The 25,942-nt window shown below is 51.6% G+C and overlaps 1 protein-coding gene across 3 annotated transcripts in view; it reads left to right on the top strand.

Moving 5' to 3' along the window:
- The window catches only part of MYO1B (myosin IB), a 142,233-nt gene that overhangs the window by 58,690 nt on the left and 57,601 nt on the right, over positions 1 to 25,942 (top strand). For all 3 annotated transcript variants that reach the window (XM_079782782.1, XM_079782783.1, XM_079782781.1), the window contains exons 4-7: positions 6,603 to 6,697; positions 16,366 to 16,470; positions 20,241 to 20,287; positions 24,274 to 24,337. In XM_079782782.1, the coding sequence (XP_079638908.1) occupies positions 6,603 to 6,697; positions 16,366 to 16,470; positions 20,241 to 20,287; positions 24,274 to 24,337 (311 nt within the window). The remainder of the gene's footprint in view (positions 1 to 6,602; positions 6,698 to 16,365; positions 16,471 to 20,240; positions 20,288 to 24,273; positions 24,338 to 25,942) is intronic.

Genomic DNA, 25,942 nt, shown 5'->3' on the forward strand with positions numbered 1-25,942 from the left:
AAAAAAAATACCTTTGAGTCACGTAATAAGAGACCTGGTATACCCTGAGGTTGGTCCAGTCAGTCTATGACATTTCACAGAAATACGGCGGAGTCTGTTTTTAGCAAACCAATCTTAAGTTTAAACTTGTGTGTCTTTTTGTCCTGTACTATTTTAACACCTGACTTTTGAGCTTTATTTGATGTTTTTCTATTATCACTTCAAAACAGATGCCACCGTAAAATGATTAGTCTCAGATGAGATTATTTCTGTTTTACAGGCAATAGAGACAAACGTTTTCAATGATGTAGCCAAAAGAAATCGGTGTAGCTGCGCAGGCTTAGGATAAAAGAATGCATATGAACTTAGGAAATTTGGTGTTGATAAAATATTCCCAGAAGAACGGGTGTCGATCATTGGAAAGATACTTAAGCCTCACCTGCACCTGCTATACGCTGTGCCATGACGTGGCCGAGCGAGCGTCCTTCTTATGCTGAGGTGGCCACTGGGGACGTTAGATGCATAAAGAGAAAAGCACAATGCGTGTTTTTTTGACCCATTGTTTCCGCCTGGTATATCTTTTTCCGTCTTATTTCCTTTCAGCCTGTTCATGTCTTCATATTTTTAAGAGTGACTCCTGCAGGCAGCATTTAATTGGGGTTCACTTTTGTGTCCACTCTGACATTCTCTGCCCTGTAATTGGGGTATTTTGTCCATCAACATTTAATGTAATTATCGATGTGGTTGCATTTAGGTCCACCATTTAATAATTTATTTTCTGTTTGTCTCCTCTGTGTCTGTTCCTCTTTTTCCGGCCTTCTTTTGAATTATTTGATTTATTTTATTTTATTTTTTTAGAATTATACAATCGTTTAGTATGCACAATATAGAAACCTTGCTGTTTTGGTCTGTTTACCACCTCTCTTGCCCCAATTCTGTTCTTTATGTTTGTCTTCGTATTCTTTCCTTTTTGCTTCATAGTGCACATTTTGACCTTTGCAATTCATTTTGACGAGAGACCCACTCCTGTTTTTTATCTCCCCTTGTTCCAAGGCTTGGGTTGTTAGGAATGCTTATAATGTTGTGGCCCTGAGGCGATAACTCTATGGTTGTAAAGATATTAATTTACCATGTTTGTATTGGCATAGGACATGAATGCAATAAACCTTCCCAGGATAAAAAGTTACAGTTATCTGTAATAAATAACTATAACGACTTTATTTTATTTTATTTTTTTTGAAGTTTTCCTTTAAGATGTGATAGGGTGAAGGAATGTTTGGTGGGAGGCGTAACGCTAACTTATCAAGGTGGTATTTTTCAAGTGGGTGAACGTGTTCTGCCTTATGAATATGAGACAACGATAAAGAAAGAGATAGCTACAGTAATATTTTACAAGGAGGGTCAGCATCTGCTTTTCCTGAAAAACAGACAAGAAAGCAGGCAAACAAAACCCCTCAAGGTTACACCATTTTTCTCCTTTTCCTTCTCTTCCATGTCCTTCTTATGGACTACACCAGCCTTCGATCGGGTTCGACAGGAAGTTAGAAATCGGTGGAACACTTGGATGGTTAGGGAGTTTTAAAAAACACACACACCACTTTTTTTGTTTTGTTCCTTAGTTTTGGGAACACCCGGTTTTAGGGCTGCCCCAGGGCTGGGAAGGAAAGACGGAGTTGAGATTTGTAGGTGTCAGTTGTGGGTGAGAGTTTTGAGGCTGCGCTCTCTTAAGAGGGTTAAATTCCAAAGCAGAACTCCGCTGACGGGATGCGAGAGGGGTGCTCTAGGGTTCAAGACGGAGGGAAAGGGGACACGCTACCATGTTGAGAGCCTTCGAAGAAAAAGACCTGAAATAAAAAGCTACAGGCGGTTACCTAAGTCCCGGAGAGGTGCCCGGGACACGTGTTCTGTCCACCTCTGGCTGACCAGCCACACGCCCTCGGGATGGGGGCCTGCAGCAAGTGCTTTCGCATGCAGCTGTCGCGGGGGGTTGGGGGGGCAGAGACTGGGCAGCCGGGCGGGCTCGGGGGCACGGGAGCTGTACCTTGTTGGCTTTGCCGTCAGTGAAATGAACTTAGAAAGGACATGGCCGGGCGCGGGGCGCGGGGTCTGGGAAGAGCCGTCCTGCCGTTGCCTGAGGACCAGGAAGGCAGAGCCACCGGGAGATGGACATCCCGGACAGGACCAGAGGGGGGAGGGGCATGAGCAGCAGTGGATGGTTTGGAACATGCCACCCCACTCCATCCTGACAGCAGGCACAGAGGAGCCCACACCAACTGCTCCGGCCTCAGAGCGACAGGTCGCTGTGGGCGGCGACCGAGGGTTGGGGACCTGTGGCGCCCGGTGAGCCGCCCAGAGCTGATCTGGAAGGAGCCACGTCCAAGGTCGGCCTGCCTGCCTCTATGCTTAGCGCGCAGCGAGGGACAGAAGACGCGGGGACCCACGCGTGCCCCTTACGGGACCGTCACCGTGTGATGATCAACCACTCGTCTGTGTGTGGCAGATAACAATGCTGATGTGTTCGCAGAATAATGGGAAGCAGATGGGTCGCAACTGTTTTGAAGTAAGAAGTCTCTGAAGTTTATTTCGGCTCCTTAATTACAGGGCAGCTGGGAGGCGGGCGTGTGGGTTCAGTGTGTGGTTACGTGTTGGCATGGTGCTGGGCCGTGCCCATGCTGCCAGAGGGGAGGAACAGGATGGGGTCGGGCCTTTGTCTGCAGGGCCCACCTTGAGCCTGCCTGCTTCCCTCCCTCCCTCCCTCCCTCCCTCCTTCCTTCCTACCTTTTTTTCTTTCTTTTTGTTTGTTTGTTAATCCTCACCCAAGGTTATTTTTCCATTGGCTTTTAGAGCGAGTGGAAGGGAAGGAGAGACCGAGAGAAACATCGATGTGAGAGAGACACATCCATCGATTGCCTCCTACACGCACCCCGACCAGGGCCGGGGGACCTGCGACCGGGTTTGTGCCCTTGACCGGAATCGAACCCGGGACCCTTCAGTCCGCGGGTCAGCAATCTACCCACTGAGCCAAACCGGCCAGGGCCCTTTGGACATTTCTTTAAGCAGAGACGTCGAGGCCAGTGTTCGCACGGAACGGGTAGGGTGACCTCGAGGGTGTGCCCGCGGCCAGCCCCATTTTCCCACTGCTGGTGCTGTAATTTGGTGAGATTTCCCGGCATTCTGAAATCTGGGCTCTCTGGAGTTCTGAAGAAGAGCAATCCCTTTGAGCCTTTCTGTTAGATTCTAACATGCTCTCCGCTGGATGAATTGTGCCCCGTTTGGGGGACAACAGTGAAGTATTTCTGTCTGTGACAGGCAAGGAAAAGTAGGTGCTCAAGTTGGGTGTTTTGACTTCAAGTCAACCCATGGCAGGGTCCTGGTGATCTTCTGAAGCCGTGTGTGTGTGTGTGTGTGTGTGTGTGTGTGTGTGTGTGTGTGCATGTGTGCACGCATACACAGTCATATGTGGTTATTCCTTGGGGATCTAGTGATAGTCTCGGGAGCATGGGAAAGGCCCGGATTAACCAGCCCATGCGGAGGTGGGCGAGTGCGTGGCTGGGGAGTTCACTGGCATCGCCCCGTGCGGTCTGCCCTCCTGGCCGAGCGCCCATCGAGACATGGTCCGAGGGGGAAGGAGTGGCGGGAGGGGCTCATCGGACAGCGGGCGGGGCTTCGTCCCTGTTTACCGCTCCTGGGGGGGGCTCACGCCACACCCCGCAGGGGCTGGCAGCACGTGGAGGGAGCCCACGCGTTCGTTCGTTCGTGGCTTGGTCCTGGCGACGCCTCACGCCTCCAGCTCCGGGTGAAAGGGGCCTGTGGCCCTGGGAAGCGTGCACTGCGGGCGGGATCCGAGGGGCGCGTACCTGATCACCGCACGGAAGGACTGCGGACAGGTCTTCGGGGCTGTGCCCCTTACAGCACGACCACTGCATCACCGCCGCTCGCGGGCGTGGTCTGTTCCCCCCTCGCACAGGATCAGCCCAGGTTCAGCCGGATGACTGCCTGCAGGGGTGCCGGGCGCAGGCCGTGGTAGATACCGTGTCATGGGACTTGGGGGGCCGCCCGGCGGGGAGAATGGGTATCTCGGGTTGCCGCTCGGCCTCGGTCGAGCCATTTTCCCTAAGGAGGCGAACACGGCCTCCCGGGCTGTTGGAGGACGAAATCTGCCCCGGCACCTTGGCGGTGCCCAGGAAGTGTGGGTGTCAGCGGCTCCATCACCCGCGTTTGGAGAAAGCCCAGGCCTGGACGGCAAGGCCACGTGGTCCTGTCCCGACCGTACACCCTCCCTGTGTCCGCCTTCCCCTGCCTCCACGTGGCCCGGCGCCGTCCGCCTGCCGAGGGGCCGCCCGGGCCGAGGGCAGGGCCAGTGCTGGGGCCGCCGGTCCCACGCAGCGGGCCTCACGCTCGGCCCCGGTTTCGTCATCTGGAATGGGGTCAGTAACCGTTTACTCACCGTGGTTTTGCTGTGATTTTAAACGATTCCACGGGGAGGGCGTGGGGGCGAGCTGGCTCCCGGTCACTGATGCTGTTTGAGCTCTGCCGTTCGGTCTGGTGGCCATGCCCCTGCCTGCCTGCCTGCTCACTGCCTGGGGTGGCCTATCACCCCAGGCTTCTCTTTCCTTCTGCCCCTTTATCTCTGCACTCCCTGTCCCTGACTGGGGCCCTTTTCAGGCCTTTCTCCACTAGTTGCCTTCTAGCAACTTCCAGCTGCTGGGACTCCACCTTTGTTTTCCCCTGAAAGCCTTTGTCTTGCTAATGATCCCTTAGGCCTGGCTCCCAGGGGTCCCATTGGTTCTGCAGTGTTTCCCACGTACTCCTCATCATTGGGCTTACCTTGCTGGTGCCTTGTCTGTCTGCCTCCCCTTTTCCCGAGAACTCCGGAAGAAGGGCCAAGCCTTCATTCTCTTCTTGTTCCCAGCACTTCCTGACCCAGGCAGACTCGGGCCGACTCGCTGATGAGTTAGGTGCACGCATTTTCCCTAACTAAGTGCATGTGGTCAGCATGCCGTTCTGTTAAGCGGGAGGGAGCAGGGCGTCCTGTTGGTGAATTCTGAGGAGGGGTGTCCACCCGAGGCCTTGGCCGTCCTCGGGGCTGGAATTGAATGAGACCCGGGCAGAGCCGTAGCCCGCGCGCCTGGGGGACGTACAGCTCCCGTCACTGGTGAAGGCATAGGCCCGGGTGTAGCTTAGTGGTGGTGATGTCAGCTATTGGGCATTTGCGGCCATTTTTCTCATGTTTGAACACATTTTTGTCATTGTTATTTTGAAACTCCAGTCCGGTTGTGGACGTGCGATGTGACATTTCCCTCCTGGGTCCTCTGAGTCGCCCAGATGCTAATAAGCGGAGCCATACACAGAGCATGTGCGTTGCACACAGCATAGTGTGAGAGACGAGACATCAGTGCCAGCTTGGCTCACGGAGGATGCGTGGGGAAAGGTGGCATGGCCCGCAGAGTGGGTGTTACGTATTAACTTTCAGAATCGGCAGGAAACGGAGTGGGATGTCTCATCGTTCTGTCTGAAGCACATCAACGGGCCTTGAAGGGGCTGTGGTTACATGTGATGACCACATGGCAGTGAGCTGCACCCTAAGGTTACATGTGGCTACATGTGATGACGCATGACAGTAAGCTGCACCCTAAGGTTACATGTGGCTACATGTGATGACCACATGACAGTGAGCTGCATCCTAAGGTTACATGTGGCTACATGTGATGACCACGTGACAGTGAGCTGCATCCTAAGGTTACATGTGGCTACATGTGATGACGCATGACAGTAAGCTGCACCCTAAGGTTACATGTGGCTACATGTGATGACCACATGACAGTGAGCTGCATCCTAAGGTTACATGTGGCTACATGTGATGACCATGTGACAGTGAGCTGCATCCTAAGGTTACATGTGGTTACATGGGATGACCACGTGACAGTGAGCTGCGCCCTAAGGCTACATGTGATTACATGTGATGACCACGTGACAGTGAGCTGCGCCCTAAGGTTACATGTGGTTACATGGATGACCATGTGACAGTGAGCTGCGCCCTAAGGTTACATGTGGTTACATGGATGACCACGTGACAGTGAGCTGCGCCCTAAGGTTACATGTGGTTACATGGATGACCACGTGACAGTGAGCTGCGCCCTAAGGTTACATGTGGCTACATGGAATGACCATGTGACAGTGAGCTGCGCCCTAAGGTTACATGTGGTTACATGGGATGACCACGTGACAGTGAGCTGCGCCCTAAGGTTACATGTGGTTACATGGATGACCACGTGACAGTGAGCTGCGCCCTAAGGTTACATGTGGTTACATGGATGACCATGTGACAGTGAGCTGCACCCTAAGGTTACATGTGGTTACATGGGATGACCACGTGACAGTGAGCTGCGCCCTAAGGTTACATGTGGTTACATGGATGACCACGTGACAGTGAGCTGCGCCCTAAGGTTACATGTGGTTACATGGGATGACCACGTGACAGTGAGCTGCGCCCTAAGGTTACATGTGGCTACATGGGATGACCATGTGACAGTGAGCTGCACGCTAAGGTTACATACATGTGGCTACATGGGATGACCATGTGACAGTGAGCTGACCCTAGGCCTTGTTTCCATCGCCCGCAGCTTTGCCCTGTCCGACGAAGCCTACCGGTCCCTGCGAGACCAAGACAAGGACCAGTGCATCCTCATCACCGGGGAGAGCGGAGCCGGGAAGACAGGTAAGACCACCGGTCAGCCTCCCTCTCCACGCGATGGCCAGTGCCGCGGGGAGCACGCCGCTCGCTGGGCCGCGCGGCGCCTTTGCCACGGGCTCCGGGGCTCCGGGCTGCCTGCCTCAGGGAGGCCGGGTCCTCGGGCTCCAGAGGCCGCAGCCTCCGCTCCTCTCTGCGGAACGGCGAGGGGAGGCCGGGAAAGGCCGCCTCTTCCCCGAAGCCCACAGAACTGAGAGTCTTGCCTGTAGAGTTAGGTGGGCTGCCTGTATTTCCAGTGCGAGGACAAAGGTTAGGTGCAGAATGTTGCGGAACCAGGTAGGAACCTCTCTATGTGTTCTGGAGGGATTAGCTTTTCCCGTGTGCTTGTACTGGAAGCAGTGTGTGTGATGGATGGCCTGGAGCGGGAGGTGGGTGTCCCCGGGCCCGGCCACCTGGAGAGGGTGGGGAGAGCTGCCCGGGAGCGCACCCTGCAGGCCCCCCTGCCGCTGTCGGGTCTCCTCCGCGGAGCCGAGGGCCCAGGAAGGAGGAGGCGGGTGGGGAGGGAGATGGCGGCGGCATGTCCGTGTCATCTTTCACACGCTCTCTCTTAAAATGACAGTCGCAGACACGGTGCGTTAGTTTCAGGTGTGCATCCAGTGATCCTACCTGTGTGAACCTCACGATGTGGTCACCTGGGCATGTCGTCGCCGCGGTCACCGCGCAGAGCTGTGCTATTGCTGACGGCGCCCCAGTGCGGGATCGCGCATCCCTGAGGCTTATTTACAGCGTGCGCCTGTGTTATAGCCGAGACGGGCCGTTGGTCAACCAGCAGTGGTTTGCCAGAGTGGGATTTAAGTGTTTCCACTTTCTTGGCTGTTTCGTTGTCAGATTAATAACCTTGATTTCCACCTGCCTGGCGTGGCTCAGTGGTTGAGTGCCATCCTGTGAATCGGGAGGGTCAGGGCCCATGCCCGGGTTGCAGACTCCATCCCCAGTAGGAGGCAGCCTACCAACGGTTCTCTCTCATCATTGATGTTTCTCTCTCTCTCCCTCTCCCTTCCTCAGTGAAATCAATCCTATATAATAAATGGCTAATATGCAAATTGTCCCCTCAACTGGGAGTTCAAACGGGAGTTCGACCAGGGGGTGGCGCCTGCCTGTCAACCTCCCGCGGCCCCTCCCCCTGGATGGCCCTGCCCGGCCCTATTGGCCCCAATCAGGGTGGGCCGGCCAGACCCCACCCATGCACAAATTCGTGCACCGGGCCTCTAGTAAAAACATATTTAAAAATAATAATGCAAGAATGAACGGTTGCACCTCCTCACAAGTGTGCACCCACTTTTGCCCGCCCTGTGCTTTCTGCGGGTCTGGTTGTACCCATTTGTTCCTAAGTGAGTCATCCGGTGTGGGCTGTGGCCGCTGGTTTTGATGCATTTTGGCAGTCCCCCATCTCGGGAACATATGCGCCAAGAAGACAGCGTGGCCACTAGTTGGCCACGTCGGCGACCTCCTCCTTCTGGGAGGGTCGAACCGGCGCTTCCTCGTGGAGGGAGGGCCCGTCTCCCGTTGGCTCCGGATCTGCCTTTTGGAAAAACGGGGAGGGGGTTGCTGGGCCCGCTTCAGAGGGTTGGCATTCCTTCTTTTCTTTTCTGTTCCTCTTTGGTTTTGTTAATCCTCACTGGAGGGTATTTTTTCCATTGGTTTTAGAGAGAGGCAGGGGAGAGGGGAGAGAGAGAAACACTGATGTGGGAGAGCCCACATCATATCTTAGCGGCGAGATTCCCAACTGGGGTGGGCAACCTGCACCCGGGGTACGTGCCCTTGACCGGAATCGAACCCCCGGCCCTTGGGTTCGTGGGCCGACATTGATTGAGGGCCCGTATGTGCTAGGCGCTTTGCCTATCAGTCCTCTTTTCAAGAAGCGGCGTTACTAACACTTCAGTCACCGTGTGGTAGCAGGGGCTTATTTTGTGAGAAGTGTTCGCTTCCCTGGGTCGTGACCCCCCCGGGGTAGCTGATGCCGTCATTGGTCTTCACTGCTGCAGACGCTCTTCCCTGCAGGGTGTGTCCTGTGACGCACGGGGAGACGTGTGAGCGCGTGGGGTTCTGGGCCTGTTTATTTCAGCATTGCTGTGCTAAATAAAACATTCCTTATGGCCCGGCCGGCGTGGCTCAGTGGTCGAGCATTGACCTATGAACCAGGAGGTCGCGGTTCGATTCCCGGTCAGGACACAGGCCCGGGTGGCGGGCTCGATCCCCAGCGTGGGGCGTGCAGGAGGCGGCCGGTCCATGGTTCTCTCTCCTCACTGATGCTCCTATGATGGTGCCCACGTAGCTCTCGGCAGTGAGCTCCCAGTTTTCCGTGGTGGATGCAAAGCGCTTGTCGAAAAGGACTCAAGCACTGATGGGGCGGGGAGGCGGGACCTGCGGGAGCCATCCCCACGCGGTCCCGAGGACATCCGAGGGAATCTGGGCCTGGGAAGACGGTCCCGACGCAGGAAGACACACACATGATGCGGTTTCTAACTTCACAGTTGCTTCCGTTTCCACGCACTCCCAGCCTCCGGCTTACAGAGCTAGGGAGCCGCCGGCCTCGCTCACGAAGGCCTTTAGTCCTGAACCCCAGCGACCTGCCTGCGCCCCCTCTGCCGCGGCTCTGCCTGTCGCTGAGCGATGTCACCGGCTCACGGTGGCCGCAGCACACGCGTGTTCGGGCGGCGCATCTCTGCGGGAGAGCTGAGCGGGCGCAGGCCAGGGCACACTGGCCAGGCCACGCCTGTGGAGCTGTTGCTCAGTGAAAACCTCGCCACTTGCGACCGCCTTGGAGTAGAGGCTGCGCTTCCCGTGGCGAGACCCGTGCTGTCACCGCGAACGGACCAGCGGGCACTGCCTGTGGGCGGGTCGCTGTGGGGGCGCCGCTGGGTCCCGCTGCCGTGGGGAGACCTCGGACTGCCGAGGGCGTCCTTCCAAGCTGCAGAGTCCGGTCTCGTTGCACACAAACAGGCCTCGTCGACTCAGCAATCTCATTCTTTTTTTTTTTTTTTTTAATCTTTATTGTTGAAAGTATTACAGATGCCCCCCTTTTCCCCCATTGACCCCTTCTAGCCTGCCCCCGTCCGCCGCCCCAGGCCTTCACCACCGTATTATTTGCATACAAGGTCTTTGGTTGATCCTTTTCCCCCCTCCCCCCCCTTCCCCCCCTCTCCCCTCCCCCCCTTCTCCCCTCCCCCCCCCCCCCCTCAGCCTTCCCTCTGAGATTCCTCGGTCTGTTCCATGCTTCCATGTCTCTGGATCCACTCCACTCAGCCGTTCATTTTGTTCATTAGATTCCACATACGAGTGAGATCATGTGCTACTTGTCTCTCTGACTCAGCAGCCTCATTCTTCAGGAAACTGGGCCACCGGACCTGGGCAAGCTGGGTCCCTAGAAAACTTTGGGCATCTTAACCGAGGAGGTAGAGAGGGATACAAGTAGATAAATGTGTCAGGATGTGCGTGTGTGGAGATGAGTGGTTCTCTCTGTACGCTCTCCGACCTATAGCATGTAAGTCTTAGATGATCTGTGTGTGACCTGTATGTCCCACGGATCTCTGAGTGCATACACGGACAGCTGTTAACTCCTGGGTAAATGTATGAGCCGCGCTGTGAAGAGAACTCAGCAGAGGCCTTGCTGACGTTCACGTCGCTTGTTCTTCGTTCTTTTTGGACTTCGTGATCGAGCGCCTGTGGAGCTGCTTCGTGAGCGTGCACAGGTTTTGATATCTTGGCGGCGAGATTCCCATTCTTTTGTCCTCGTGGTGCAAATGACTTTCATCGAAATACTCCTATTCCATTTCTTACTCACCCCTTGCTATTTCATAGGGATTTCTTTCATAAAAATGTTACACAATTATATGATTATGTAACCCTATATAATAAAAGCCTAACATGCAGATCACCAGACGGCGGAACGACCAGTCGCTATGACGTGCACTGACCACCAGGGGGGCAGATGCTCAATGCAGGAGCTGCCCCCAGCCCGCAGGCCCCAGGCTGGCCAAAGCAGGTGCCAGCAGAGCCACCGCCCCCCCACCCCCCGATCGCCCCGCCAGTTGCCCACAGATTGGCCCTGATCACCGGCCAGGCCTAGGGACCCTACCCGTGCACGAATTTCATGCACCAGGCCTCTAGTAATTACATAATAACATGTATTATTCACAGCCTAGTACGAGGTACCAGAGAATTCAGAGTTAAATTAGTTATAATTCCTGCCTTATCAGGAATTTAAAATCCCCAGAACCATAAACCACCGCTATCACCCCTTTCCACTCCTTGTAGAAATGAGTTCTGATCCACATATTCTGCTCTAGTGGCATTTCTTACAGGGCAGTTGTCTATTAGTGCCGTTTATTCGGTTAAACATAGAGATTCGTTTTCCAGGTAGAAGAGTTTTGACTTCAGACACTTCATCTTTTGTCTGTCTGGTTGTTGATGAATTTTAGGATTCGAGTTACATTCAAACATAAATGTACATACGTGAAGTAACTATCCGTTAGAGAAACGACGGACTAAGAACTGATTCTGAGCAATACTGTTGCATCTAGCCACCCCCCCACCCCCCTTGATTTTCACATTCCAGCCCTCGTGCCTGATTTCATAACTGGACGTTTGTACTTCTTAACCCCCTTCCCCTTCTGCCAATTTTAAATGCCAGCGTTTTTATGTCTAAAATGGCAGTGCTTTTCCGATTTCTGAGTACACGTGAAGAGGACCTTTTAGTCTCAGATGGAACCGTTTCATACCCTGGCAGTGCACATGAAGGACATTGTCATTGAGAAGGTGACGGCTGGATTAATGCATTCACGACGTATCCCTTTGGAAAATGCATGTAATTTAATGCTGAGATTGCCAGGGTCCTCTCTACTTGGTCCCTATAATTGTCAACATAACTCAAAGCCTAGACTTGGAAATATGGAGGATGATAATTACTGATTCTCCTCGGAAATAGAGTATTTTTTATTCATAGATAGTATTACATAAAGTTTTGATTTGGAAAAATGCCTAAACCTTTAAATAAAAGTTCAAATTTACTTGAACTTTAGTGGAGGAGAACTAACTAAAAGGAGATAAAGGAGAAAGCTTGGTGAGGTCATTTTTATTCCCCGTGTTCACATGATGCAACATCGGGATGCAATATTCTCAACCATGCTGGGTCTTGCCGCTTATCTTTCCTGGCTTACCTCTCCAAAGAAATTAATATCTCATGAACTACTTAAGGTAGAGACCCAATGTTGTGTCGGGAAAACAATTATGAGTTGTCTCCTTTAGACAATGAGTCTTTGTTTGGGAGAAAAGGACTCTTAATCCTGGCTTCCAAAAATAAATTATTAAAATGAGCCCAGTATAGAATTCCTGAAAGTAGTTAAGAATATGAACACAGAAATTTTATAAAGAACTTAGAATAAGTATCCTTGAACTATATTTAAAAATTATATCTGAATTACTTAAATGATTTTACTTTATTTTTAACCTTTTGCACTCGGATGTCGAGTGTGACTCGACACGTTTAGCATTAGAATAAAGGAATCGAGAGAAAAAACAAGCGAGTGCAAAGGGTTAATAGGCTTTTATTTATTTTACAGAGAGAGGAAGGGAGAGGGGGAGAGAGAGAAAAAAAAAGAGAGAGAGAGAAATATGGGTGTGAGAGAGAAATACTGATTGGTTGCCTTCTGTACGCATCCTGGCCGGGGATTGAACCTGCAACCTGGATGTGTGCCCTGACCTGACTGGGAACCGGACCAGCGACCTTACGGTGCGTGGGACAACATTTAGCCAATGGGGCCACGCTGGCCAGGGCTTAAATGATTTTAAAGTTAGTAAACGTGATTCGTAATTCCAATATAAGTTAACCCACCTTTATATTCCAGTAGATATTGTGGCCTTGTATTTATGTACAATTTAACAGCCAGATGATATAAGTCAAATTCAAATCCTAACGATCTGTTCCTGATGCCTTTTTTTTTTTTTTTGTTAATCAGAAGTGATCCTAAGAGAACTGTTTCCATTTTATTTTGGCCATTAAAAGGTCTCTGAGATGCCAAATTAATTTTAGAAGCCACCAGAGTTGATTCCCTTCCCCCGCCCCCACACACAGCATTTTTTCCCTGGAATCCATCCTGGACCAGAAAAGGGTTGCCAGAGAACTCAGTGGTCACGTACCTGAAGTGTGAGCTTGGGGCTATAGTGAGCTCTGTTAACCCTGAAATGAACTAACAGCCTGACCTGGGCTTTTAATACAGTTTGTTAATTTATCTAAAAGAAAACACCTTTTCATTGAAAGTGTGTGTGTGTGTGTGTGTATGTGTTTGCCACTTTTTGGGACAGTTGTTTTGCCTATAAAGGCTTTCAGTCTTCTAATAGTAAATGGATAGAAAGATAGGCAGAATTTTCAGGTCAAGAAAGGAGAGTATACATATGTGAATATGTAGGTGGGAATGGGGGGCAAAAAATGCTGCTGAGAACGCAGAGGAAGAAAGTCTGGGGGTTGCTTCAGAGGCCACGCTGCAGAGTTGGGATGTGAGGGCGATTCAGGGGAGTGGGAGGCCAGATATCACAGGGCGTGAGGAATTGGCTGGGAGGGCAGCCTCGCCTGAACTTGAAAGCTAAAAAGCCTAGAAAGAAAATTCCTCAAGTAACCAGAAGAAGAGTTCCAGCTTGGATTGGTGGATAGAGGGACATGTGGCACCAAGAAGACAAAAAATATAACAGATAATAGAGCCTTGGCCAGGGGGCTCCATTGATGGGCGCACCATCCCATACGCCAAAAGGTGGCAGGTGTGATTCCTGGTCAGGGCACACACCTATGTTGGGGGTTCTATCCCTGGGGGGCGCTTACAGGGGCAACCGACAGGTGTTTCTTTCTCATATCAGTGTTTCTCTCTCACTGAAATAATAAAGACATATCCTCATATGAGGATTAAATAAAATGTAGTAGGATATAAACTCTTTGTCCATAACTGAGGTCAGGTCGGCCTGAACTGGGCAACAGCAGTAGTAGGTACACTTGACCAGCTTTTAGGGGAGCCCTGAGGACAGTGGGAAGTGTCACCCAGGCCCTTTACACATTGGGGGGGGGGCGGGTGTTGAGGGGGTGTTAAGGGACAACACCCTTTGGAGGAAGGGCATTGCAAAGGTGACAAGGCAGACGTTTCTCGAGTACCGTCCTTAAAGGGAGACAGCAGAAACCAGCCGTCACAGACCACCCCAGAAGCTGTGTGGACCCACTGCAGTAGACAGAAAGCAAACGCAGGAACACCTACCTCCAGCCATTGCCAAAGCGCCCGGCCTCCCCCCGCCCCCACAGCCCTCAGGCTCCGAGAGGCGGTTTGCTCCCCTGCACCACACCTGCCAGCCCCCCGGACGGAGTCACCGAGGCCTTGGGAATTTCAGGGACCTGCACGCATCCTGGGTGCTCCTTGGTTCCTGTTAGTGACTTCGGGTTCGCTCAGAGGCCCAAAGCAGCCGTTTTCAACCGGTGTGCCGCCAAGAATTGTCACAACAGGCGACACCGACTATTCAGTGAGGGGCACTGACCGCTTGTCGCTTAGACGGTCAGATAAAAAAAATGACAACAGCCAACACAGCCATAGCCGCCCGGTGGGAATGCCCCGTCTTGAACCATAAATGTACAGGCCATACCCCAGAGCTACATCTCGTTGGTCACGTTGCATGAGAAGGCTGCGTCTGATGGGTTAAATCTGGGCACCAGAAATCCTTCTATTCCAGAATTGGAAAGTGAGGTTGCATCTGACTGGTTAATTCTGGGTACCAGAAATTCTTAAATCAGGTATAGGCACCTGATTTTTTTAAAAAGTCACTTTGGAGCAAAACGGGTGGGTAATTACTATTCTTTATTTTTTTGTAAATCAATCCAAATTATACCTGTTTTTTAACATATTTGTTGGTGTGCCGCGGAACTTTAGTCATTAGCTGGCGTGTGCCAGGAGATGAGAAAGGCTGGAAATCGCTGCCCGAACGCCAGTGTGCGGGCAGCGTGCCCCAGCGGCACCCAGTTCATTTCTTCTCGGCGGCAGCGGGACGCGGGCTGCGAGCCCCCGCAGGTCCCCGCAGGGTTCAGATTGGCCCCCTCGTCCTCAGAGGCAGCGGTGCCAACCCTCCCGGGAAGGCGCTCCCGCTCTGGGACCGCCCGAGCAGAGCCTGGAGAGAGAGCCAACTTGGGGGGTTGGTTTCCTTGCCTGACGGCCAGCTTGGCAGAGGCTTCCTCCCGCCGGCACCCCGCCGCGGGGCGGTTCCCAGAGCCTGGTGACGGAGCATGAGCACGGCAGCTCAGCCAGAAGCACATTCCAGACAGCTCGGCCTGGGAAAGGCACACACTAGGTCCTTTCCCAGAGTTCCGCAGTGCGCGCGGCCCTCCAGGCAGCCCTGTGCAGAGAGGAACCCTGTTTCGCTCCGTCTGACTCACTGTGCACACCCCACACCCCCGTGCATGGACGTCAGACCTCCTTTTCCCTGAATACTATGGACATTTCTTGGAACTCAGTATTAACGGGGTCAGGTTCACCCTAGCCGGTTGGACTCAGTGGTTAGAGCGTCGGCCTGTGGGCCCAAGGGTTGAGGGATCAATTTCTGATCAAGGGCTCAGACCTTGATTGGAGACTCCATCCCTGGCCCTGGTTGTCTCTCTCACACCAATGTTTCTCTCTGCCCCTCCTCCCGCCCTTCCAGTCTCTCTAAGCATCTTGGGGAGAATATCCTCGGGGGAGGACTGACAAAAAGGATCTCTAGGAGGCAGGTGGAGAGGGGACGTGGGCTGATAGGCTTGGGAGGACGAAACCACCAGAAGCAAGTCGTGTCCACCTTTGGGCCAAGAGTCCTTGGAATGCGTCAGGCCTGCTCTTTCTTCACCAGCTCACCTCCGGAGCTCCGAGTGAGCTGTGTACACAGCAGCCCGGGAGGGCTGTTTCCTGTCACCAAACCCTTAGATCAGCTGCTCACTGTTTGTTTGTTTGTTTTTAAATATATTTTATTGATTTTTTTTTTTTACCGAGAGGAAGGGAGAAGGATAGAGAGTTAGAAACATCGATGAGAGAGAAACATCGATCAGCTGCCTCCTGCACACCCCCTACTGGGGATGTGCCCACAACCAAGGTACATGCCCTTGACCAGAATCGAACCTGGGACCCTTGAGTCTGCAGGCCGACGCTCTATCCACTGAGCCACACCGGTCAGGGCTGCTCAGTGTTTTAATTGAGTTGAAGAGGAATCAATTTAGTCTAATGGTGAGCAAACCCGTTTGGTTTAGAACAGTCCTTTAAACATTTTTAAATATATTTGGTAAGGATACCCAGGTTACCAAGTTATGTTGGGCTTGAATCCACGTGTATGATAGAGTCATTTTACGTGAGCGGCCGCCTTAAGGAGACAGTCCCCCTGGGGTGTTGCGGGCGATGTCCCTCAGCGGATTGGTTAGCGGCCCAGGGGTACCGTAAGCACAGTTCCCGTTACAGCTCATTCAGGGCGTGTTGTTGAAGAGGAAGGACAGATAGTGTAAAAGTTTTCCAAGGCGTTACGTACTCCCAGGTGGAGGAGGCATTTGAAACGCTGTTGGTGGGTGTTGTCTTCCCAATTCCTTCCTCTAAATTTCTCCTTTTTAAATCTCAGCTTCATGTGCTAACCTGGCTTCCTCTCACCCACAGAGGCCAGCAAGCTGGTCATGTCCTACGTGGCGGCTGTGTGCGGGAAAGGGGCGGAAGTCAACCAAGTCAAGGAGCAGCTTTTACAGTCCAACCCGGTCCTGGAAGGTAGGCCTCCCTGTGGACGCGGGGTCGGTGTGCGTGGACCGGGGTCCGGTTTCCGGGGCACGCAGAGCCCTGGGGGCTGCAACCGCCCGATTAGAGTCCCTGCTCTAGGGCAGTGTCTGGCTCAGCCCTTTGTGCCAAGCCGTAGACGGTCGAGATTTAACGTGTTTAACGCAGGGCTGCTTTGGGGTTGGCGGGGGCTGGGGGGGGGGGGTACCCCCTGTGTAGTAACCCCTACCTACATTGTCAGGCCTCACCCTCTTCTTCCACTTCATCACCAGGAGATGCCATGCATCCTTATCCCCCAGATGTTGGGATAAGTCACCAAAATACTCTGACTTGGTGGGAAGCAGAGACTGAAACATGTATTCTATTGTTATTGGTCGTTCTTTCCCCTTAGTCACTTAGCACCTAGAGAAGCTGTCACAGAAAGTGCCGTGTCTTCCTCTTATTCCCGTGTGGGACTTGGGTAGTCCCTGCCTTTTGCCTTTACGTCCGGGGGCTGCCCGTGTGGTTGCGTGTCTGCACGTTTCTTCTGAGAATGCCGCGATCTCGGGGCAGCTCCGTGGCCGCCGCAGTCGGCCTCTGTGGTTGGAATCCGGCCCTCGAGCCGATGGCGATGGAGGCGAGGCCCCGGGCAGGAAAGGGGAGGGAGGCCTCGGTGGGCACGCGCTCCCTCGGATGGGAACGCTGCACTTCCCAGCGGCTGCTCCTGGACGTGGACATCCAGAACAACGCTCTCGGAGAAACAATGCTCCAGAGGAATGTGTCTCCAGTGTCTGAGGGGAGCCCTTGTCTTCGCGTCCGTGGCCCACGGTCAAAGACGCCCCTGTTCAGAGCTGTGCTCAGCAATGTGCCACTCGGACTTGTTTGATGAAAAGAGGGCTTATGGCCTGCAAATGCCGCCCTGAATAAAGTTTTTTTGAGGCAGTTCCTTCACTCGCCCTTGACCTTCAAGCCACAACACACTGCCCTTTATGCATCGGCATCTGGAGCTGGACTTCGGGGCCATGCAAGTTGGTTCACTTGGCGCCTCGACGTGGTCACACCCACCAGGAAGGCCTGGCCCGTGGAAACCCCAGACTGTGTCCTGGTCCTCCCGGTCCCTGGGCCGCACTCACCGTTCTCGAGGTTGCGCTGATGGCCGTCCAGCCTTTCGGCGGCGGGGCGGACGTGGGAGGGAAGTGCGGACCTCGGCCAGCGCCCTTCCTGGAGTGTTCCCTGTGTCAGGTTTCCTCGCTCAGTGTAGCGCCTCCATCTGCTTTGTGTTAAAGAGAGAACGCGGTGTCGGGGACCTGACACCCCACTCCCACCCCAAGCGGTGTCTCTGCCCTGAGAACTGCCCTGTCGACTTCGTGAACTTTGTCTTAACTGAGGAGGACTCACCTTTTTTTAAAATATATATATATTTTATTGATTTTTTACAGAGAGGAAGGGAGAGGGAGAGTTAGAAACATTGATGAGAGAGAAACATCCATCAGCTGCCTCCTGCACACCCCCCATTGGGAATGTGCCCGCAACCAAGGTACGTGCCCTTGACCGGAATCGAACCCGGGACCCTTCAGTCCGCAGGCTGACGCTCTATCCACTGAGCCAAACCGGTTTCGGCGAGGACTCACCTTTTTTAAAAAAAATCAGAAACATTTAAAAAGCCAGCGAATGTGCCCTGACCGGTGTGGCTGAGTGGATAGAGCATCGGCCTGTGGACTGAAGGATCCCGGGTTCGATTCCGGTCAAGGGCACATGCCTGGGTTGCGGACTCAGTCCCTGTAAGGGGCGTGCAGGAGGCTGCCGATGAGTGATTCTCTCTCACCATTGATATTTCTCTCTCTCTCCCTCTCCCTTCCTCTCTGAAATCAATAAAAATGTATTTTAAACAATAAAAATAAAAAGCCAGCTAATGTGAAATACATCAAGTTTGGCTGCTGAATATCCAAAGTGAACTTCAACTTGAACGCACACTTCCTTGCCTGGTCCCGCGGTTGCTTTCAACACTCAGACCAGCTTTACGCCCCGAGTTACCGTGCGAGCTCTCTCTGCTCTAGTCATCTTCTCTCCGTTGGGTTGAATGAGTTGATGGAAGCTTCCAGAGATGTGATGCTGGTCTCTCCGTCTGAACTTTCATTTCTGCTCACACATCATCGTGTCTCAGTCTTGCCAGTGCCGTGTGGCCCACGGATCCCAGTTAACAGCCGAGGGACCGGCCGAAACGCAGAATGTCGTGCCCTGATCCGCTGGACCCAAGCCTGCGCCTTCGCTAGATCCCCAGGCCCTGGGTGTGCACAGTAGAGTGTGAGGCGCACGGCGGGGCTTCCAGACGCTGGGACAGGGGTCCTGTCTGCTTACACGGCATATTTACTCAGTCTCCACTGCCTTGTGCACAGCTGGTGAAGCAGTCCTTTGACCCTACGACACTGTGAGCCGCCTGCGCTCAACGGAACACTGTGTGCCGGGGAGGCATCAACCTGTGGTTCTTAGGTGCCCTCATTTCAAAGGGGGCCCGTGGGGAAACTCGGCTCCGAAGCAGTGGAGATTGGAACCCACTTGGATTTTGAATCTTGGGCCAGTTTGGCTTTCTTTATATATATATATATATATATATATATATATATATATATATACACACACACACACACACACACACACACACACACACACATACATACATACATACTAGAGGCCCGGCGCACGGATTCATGCACTGGTGGGGTCCCTCGTCCTGGCCTGCAGAGATCGGGCTGAAACGGGCTCTCCGATATCCCCCAAGGGGTCCTGGATTGCAAGAGGGCACCGGCCAGACTGAAGGACCCCATTGGTGCACGCCTGGGGCCAGGAAGGGACCGCAGGAGGCAGCCAGTCAATGATTCATCTCACCCAATCCCCATCGGCCGGACCCCAGCAGCAAGCTAACCTACCAGTCGGAGCGTCTGAGCCCCCTGGTGGTCAGTGCGCGTCGTAGTGACTGGTCGAACAGTCAGACACTTCGCATATTAGGCTTTTATTATATAGGCTATATTATTGATTTGGAGAGGAAGAGAGAGGGAGGGAGAGAGAAACATCAACGATGAGAGAGAAGCATGGATCGGCTGCTTCCCACATGCCCCCATACTGGGGATCAAGCCCACAATCCGGGCATGCGACCTGACTGGAAATCGAACCATGACCTCTTGGTTCATAGGTCGACGCTCAACCCCTGAGCTACGCCAGCCGGGCTTGGCTTTCTTTATATTCTAGAAAGTTTCACTTAGGTCTGAGGGACATGTTTAGCCTGTTGGCAAGGATGTTAGTTTTCGAATCTCTTCGTCTTTCCGTTATAAATAGCTTGACTCCAAACTAATTAAACAATTTAAAGCTTCTCGGGGCCTTGTTTGACCTGGAGACCTCAGCAAGTTCCACAGCACTTCTGGCAATCGCAAGTAGTAGTTATCACGGAATGACCTTATTCGCCGAGGATAATGGTGAAGGGCTCAGAAGCCGAGCCTGCTAGCCACTCCATTCCCTGCTGTCAGCAGTTAAGAGATCCTGAGTCAAACGAGATTGAGTTACAGTAATAACTGGGGGGAAATTCCATGAATCATAGGAATGACGCTCTTTTTCTATGAACTTTTAAGACACGGGAGCTTTAGTAGACTTCTGTTAAGTGTGCTTCTGTGGAAATTTTCGACATTTGTATGTTCTCGGATTTATAAATTGCAAGTATGATCGCTGCTTTATCTTTCTGCGTGAAATGGCTTCCTGTCCATTTAACCATGCATCAATCCCTTTCTTCCTAGCTTTTGGAAATGCCAAGACCGTCAGGAATGACAACTCCTCTCGATTTGTAAGTATTTGTAAAGCACAAGTGTTAACACTAATATTTAGCTCGTGCATGTGTAAACAGCCAGGAGATGTTGAATATTTCTTAATAAGCACATTTGAAAAATAAGAACACCATTGCTATTGAAACCCGGAGAGTTTTATCCGGACTGTTCTTTGCTTTCTGGAATTTCCCTTTTTTCATTCTTGGAGTGACAAGCTATTTTTTTTTCATGTTTTCTCATCACTTACCCTAAGATTCCATGAGCAATTTAAATGAGGCTATTTAGAATAACTCTTCACTTGTGTAAATTTTGGTATTTGGAAGTCATAATTAAGAATCAGAAATTAAGAGTTTGTATGCTGCACCGGTTTTGTCCTTTATACAGTGATACCAGGACGGAAGGAGGTGTATTCTAAAGCTCAAGAGAGATACAGTCACTAGGACTGGCAGCTAATGGGGGCGGGGAGAGAGGGCTGAACAATAAAAGCTGAAGCTAATTGTTGCTTGGCATGGGGCTGAGTTGGAAAATGCTGATTCCACTGAGAGAACTTTCCAGCTTCGTCTCCCCTCATCTCTGCATGACTGCACATCTGCCCACAGGACTCTCCAGCCAAGCCCCACCCCGCCCCGCCCCGCCCCGGGTCTTTCCCGGGACACAGACCCTGCCTGGAGGCAGCAGGGGGAGCATGCTGAGTGTGAGGCCAGCATTTTGAAATCGGTTCCTTCTTTTTATTTATTCACTGATTGATTTTAGAGAGGGAGAGGGAGAGAGAAGCATCGACTGGCTGTCCCACTTACGTATGCATTCATTGGTTGATTCTGGTATGTGCCCTGACTAGACACGAGCCCAAAACCTTGGTGTCTTGGGACGATGCTCTAACCAACGGAGTTAACCCTGTCAGGGCTTGAAATCGGTTCCTTTTTTCTAGAGTTTAACGAGTTTTATATTAAAAGATCATTGATTTCATAAGCTCTCTTCTCATACACGACTTGGATTTGATTCTGATCTTTGATGCCTCTTTGCCGCAGACCCTGCCTGCCCTTCCGTCAGCTCCTTTGGCGTCCCCCCTTGGGGTTCCCAGTGCTCCGGGCGAGAGCGTGGCCTCCGAGGAGATGGTTGATGGCTTGGGAAGCGGAAGGTTCCGGCTGCAAGGCTCTGCCTTTTCCCCGTTGGACTAGCCCTGCCCGCCCTGCTGTGGGAGCACGGCTAATCTCATTACATAAATAGAACGAGCAGCCACGGAGCGTGGGCAGAGAGAAGTCATTCCAAGAGATCAAGCTGCTTTGTGGAGGTTTTGTGTTTTGCTTTTTGCAAATGACACAGGCTTCACAAAAAACATTTGCAAATATACTTAGTCCGTAGACCTTAAACATCGAGAACACCACGTTGCTCAGGGTCTTGACTACTTTGTGACATTTGAGCGCTACTGAGAGGCTTTGGCTTAAGTAAATTCAGAGAAATCCTAATGTAACAGAGGTGGTAGGATAGGAAATTAATACTGGATTATAGGCTAAATCATTTCATGCCCAGCTTTTAGTCATTTCTCTACTGTGTGCAAAGCAACCATAGATAGCCGTGTTTATGACTCATGGAAATTGCATTTCCTTTGACCGTGTGTGTGACAGGTTAACCCAGAAAGAACTTCTCTCTTTTTTTAATCCTCACCCGAGGATATTTTTCCATTGATCTTTAGAGAGACTGGAAAGGGGGCTCGGGGGATAGGAACACCGATGTGAGAGAGAGACATGGACTGGTTGCCTCCTCCTGAGCCCTACTGGGACTGGGGATCGAACCTGCGACTGAGGCCCGTGCCCTTGACCAGGAATTGAACCCGCTACCCTTCAGTCCATGGCCAACACTCTAACCACTGAGCAAACCAGCCAGGGCTAGCATGACCTTCTCGATCTCTTCACGGAGATACTTGGTCGACCCTGTGGTGGTCTCTTAGGCATGCTCACTGCAGCTATACACTTCAGACCAGTGTTCCCACGGAGGGACCGCATTCCTGGGCTTTGACTCCTTGTCCCTCCTCTCTGACCTTGTACATCCACCCAGGACCTGTCATGGCGACCCGCTGGCTCGCTCTCTGCTCTGTTTACTCTCCCCTTTTGCTGCGACTCCTGCTTAAAGCCATCCACCCAGTCTCTCCCCGATTACTGCCACCTCCTATCAGACACCCGGCCTGGTTTTCTTCTAGTCCATTGCACACTGGCCAGAGTGGTCTTGTCAGGAGGCACGTGTGGCTGTGGCACCCTTGTTTGGGAACCTTTATGACCCGGCTGGGCTGGCAGGCGCACACCTCAATGTCATGGTGGGCTCCTGCGTCCCGCCCCATCCTCTAGGCCAGTGGTCGGCAAACTCTAATATTAGTCCACAGAGCCAAATATCAACAGGACAACGATTGACATTTCTTTTGAGAGCCACATTTTTTAAACTTAAACTTCTTCTAACGCCACTTCTTCAAAATAGACTTGCCCAGGCCGTGGTATTTTGTGGAAGAGCCACACTCAAGGGGCCAAAGAGCCGCATGTGGCTCGCGAGCCGCAGTTTGCCGACCACGGCTCTAGGAGGCCAGCTCTGACGCCTGCTCCTTCCCGCTCCCCCTCGTTGCCTGCCTGGCCTCTGCCGCTGAGGGCAGACTCCCTGCTTCCCCGCGGTCCCTTTTCTCCGTGCAGAGGACTGGGACCCACGGTAGGAGGCACCCCATGCACAGTACAGTCCTGTGTCTCTCTCCAGCCCCCGAGGCCGAGAGTGTCTGAGGGCAGGAGCTGGGCCTTGGTTTCCCTGCTGACTACTTTCATAGACCTTTATAGGCCTTTACTTGGTGACTACTCAGTGAGGGCTTTGTGTTTTTTTTTAAATATATTTTTTATTGATTTCAGAGAGGAAGGGAGAGGGAGAGATAGACACATCCCTGATGAGAGAGATCATTGATCGGCTGCCTCCAGCACGCTCCCTGCTGAGGATTGAGCCTGCAACCTGGGACCTTTCGGTCCACAGGCTGATGCTCTGTCCACTGAGCCAAACCGGCTAGGGCTGTGAAGGCTTTAAAAGGACAGAAGACCCAGGATGACGGGAAGGAGAAGGCACGAGAGCGTGTGCGAGCTAAGAGAGCCACCCATGGCACTGTGGACGGGGTGCCGTGCGATCCTGTGCCCTCTCCCTCCCCATGATTCCGCAAATAGAAAGGAGCGTCAGTCATTCTTTGGGAGAGTGGTTTACCCACCGTCTCTCTGGCTCTTACGAAGGTAGGACACGGAGAAGCAAAACCAAAGCCTCCTTCTTGGACCAACACGCCCTGTTCCGAACAAAAAGCAGCTGTCGGGCCATTCTCTCCTACTGGTTGCTCTTTCACCAGGCCATTACAGAGCAGTTCTGGGAAAAGGACCGTGTGAAAGGCCACGTGTGCTTCCCGTGTTTAACACGCCGTCTGAAAGTATGCCACGGACCTGGTCATCTGTGGCTGTGTCATCTAGATCAAAGCCCGGGAGAGGAATGCTGAGCGGTCTTTGACTCTGAGCCGGTCACCCACAGGGTCCTGTATTTGATTTGAGTGGATATAGAAACAATACTTTCAGTGTTCCCCCGGGCCCAGTGTGTGTGGAGTTCCGAGCCATGGCTTACGCATATTTTGCCTATAAAAATGAACTGATTTATCTTCCCCACGAATGCATATGCAAGGAATACATATTTTCCGCAGTTTTATTGTTGAGTGGAAGACATACCCCCTTCAGAATTTGAAACGTCTCTGAAATGGGAATTTTACACGATGGCCGAGATGATCTGTTCTTGGATCAGCAATGGGATATGCTAGTTTGGAGCGAATGGGGTACTTAATGTGAATTATTCCCGGAGGCCTATTGTTGTGCGTCATGGTTACATAAACGGTGTCTTTCTTAATTACATTTAACAAATGTATAAAGGGCTTACGCTGCTGCTGTTCTCTAAGAGGGTACACTGACTATTGTGAGGGGATCTTGAAACTCACCTAGTCTTTCTTTGGCAGGGCAAATACATGGATATTGAATTCGACTTTAAAGGCGATCCCCTGGGAGGAGTGATTAGTAACTGTGAGTATTTTATTTGAATTCCTTTAAAGAAGTTTAGAGTAGTAAAACATGTGTTTAAAATGGAATATTGTCGATACTTGGGTCTTTAAGAGATGGGTATAAGACTACGTCTTCGTATACTGCTTAGACTTTTAACCTATAGGTTTCAGGTTGTCGTCTATAATTTCTAAGTCTTTTTTAAAGGTGCCTTAATCTTTACCTTTGAAAAAACTTTTTAGGAATCTGCTAAAGAAATAGGTATTAATACAACTGAATTTTATTGCTATAGGCCCTAAGCCAATCCAGTAATAAAGAAGATTCTCCAACGGTTATTCTATTTAACAAACCCAGCCCTACGCTAGGCTAGAGGAATGCCACTAGGTAGTTAGTGTTTGTTGTTTTTTTAAAAAATATATTTTATTGATTTTTGCAGAGAGGAAGGGAGAGGGATAGAGAGTTAGAACCATCGATGAGAGAGAAACATTGATCAGCTGCCTCCTGCACTCCTCCTACTGGGGATGTGCCTGCAACCAAGGTACATGCCCCTGACTGGAATCGAACCTGGGACCCTTCAGTCCGAAGACCGGCCCTCTATCCACTGAGCCAAACCGGTTAGGGTGGTAGTTAGTGTTTTAGTAACCTGGGCAAACTATACAGCTGATTTAAAAACATTAAATCACTGTTCAGAGAGCAACCTTGTAAGGCTGGGGTTTTCTCATCTTTGAATCAATGGGATTAAATTGAATAATTTCCACCATTTTATAGTTTCTAAGTAGTTAACTTTCCATTTATTTTATTTTTTAAGCTCCGTTTTTATTGAGTTCAGAGAGGAAGGGAGAGGGAGATAGATACATCGGTGATGAGAGAGAATCATTGATCGGCTGCCTCTTGCACGCCCCACACTGGGGATTGAGCCCACAACCCAGGCATGTGCCCTGACCAGAAATCGAACTGTGACCTCCTGGTTCATAGGTCGATGCTCAACCACTGAGCCACGCTGGCCGGGCTAATTTTCCGTTTTAGTTTGCCTGACTACACAAGGTATGTGCCATGCATTGAGATTATCCCTATTTGCCGAAACGCATAGTTATTAGAGACTATTCTCAGCAGTAAGTGTTCGTATGAAATTGGTTAGGTTACATGGTTTTATGTGTCCAACAGGGAAGGAACAGCACTTATGCTGACTACGTACGGTGCCCACATCAAATGGCTGTGGGCCTGCCCTCACGGGGCCTGGCAGCCGCTGAGAGCTGCACAGGAAAAAGCAGGCCCAGTTCTAAGATCCCCATTTAAAGGCACAGTTCGTTTTTATCCTGAAATATACTCATAAGTCTTCAGCATTTACTTTGTACAACACGACTTCACTCTAGTTACCAGTTTAATAATGCACGGTTTTTTTAAAATGAAGATACGCTTGCTGTATTCATTTTGGAACTTACACCGATGTGTTCTGATTCTGAAATGATTGATGCAATATTCCTTTTGAGGGCGCTGGGAAAATATGTAAGGATTACTTTCTTACAAGGATTAGACAGTAACATGGGTCTTGCGTTTTGAAGGGTAAGCTCCACACAGACATGCCCGCCCGCCCTCTGGTTGTTCGGTATCCATGGAGAATAAACACGA

The sequence above is a fragment of the Cnephaeus nilssonii genome (assembly GCF_951640355.1).
Source record: "Cnephaeus nilssonii genome assembly, chromosome: 10".
Taxonomy (NCBI): Eukaryota; Metazoa; Chordata; class Mammalia; order Chiroptera; family Vespertilionidae; genus Cnephaeus; species Cnephaeus nilssonii.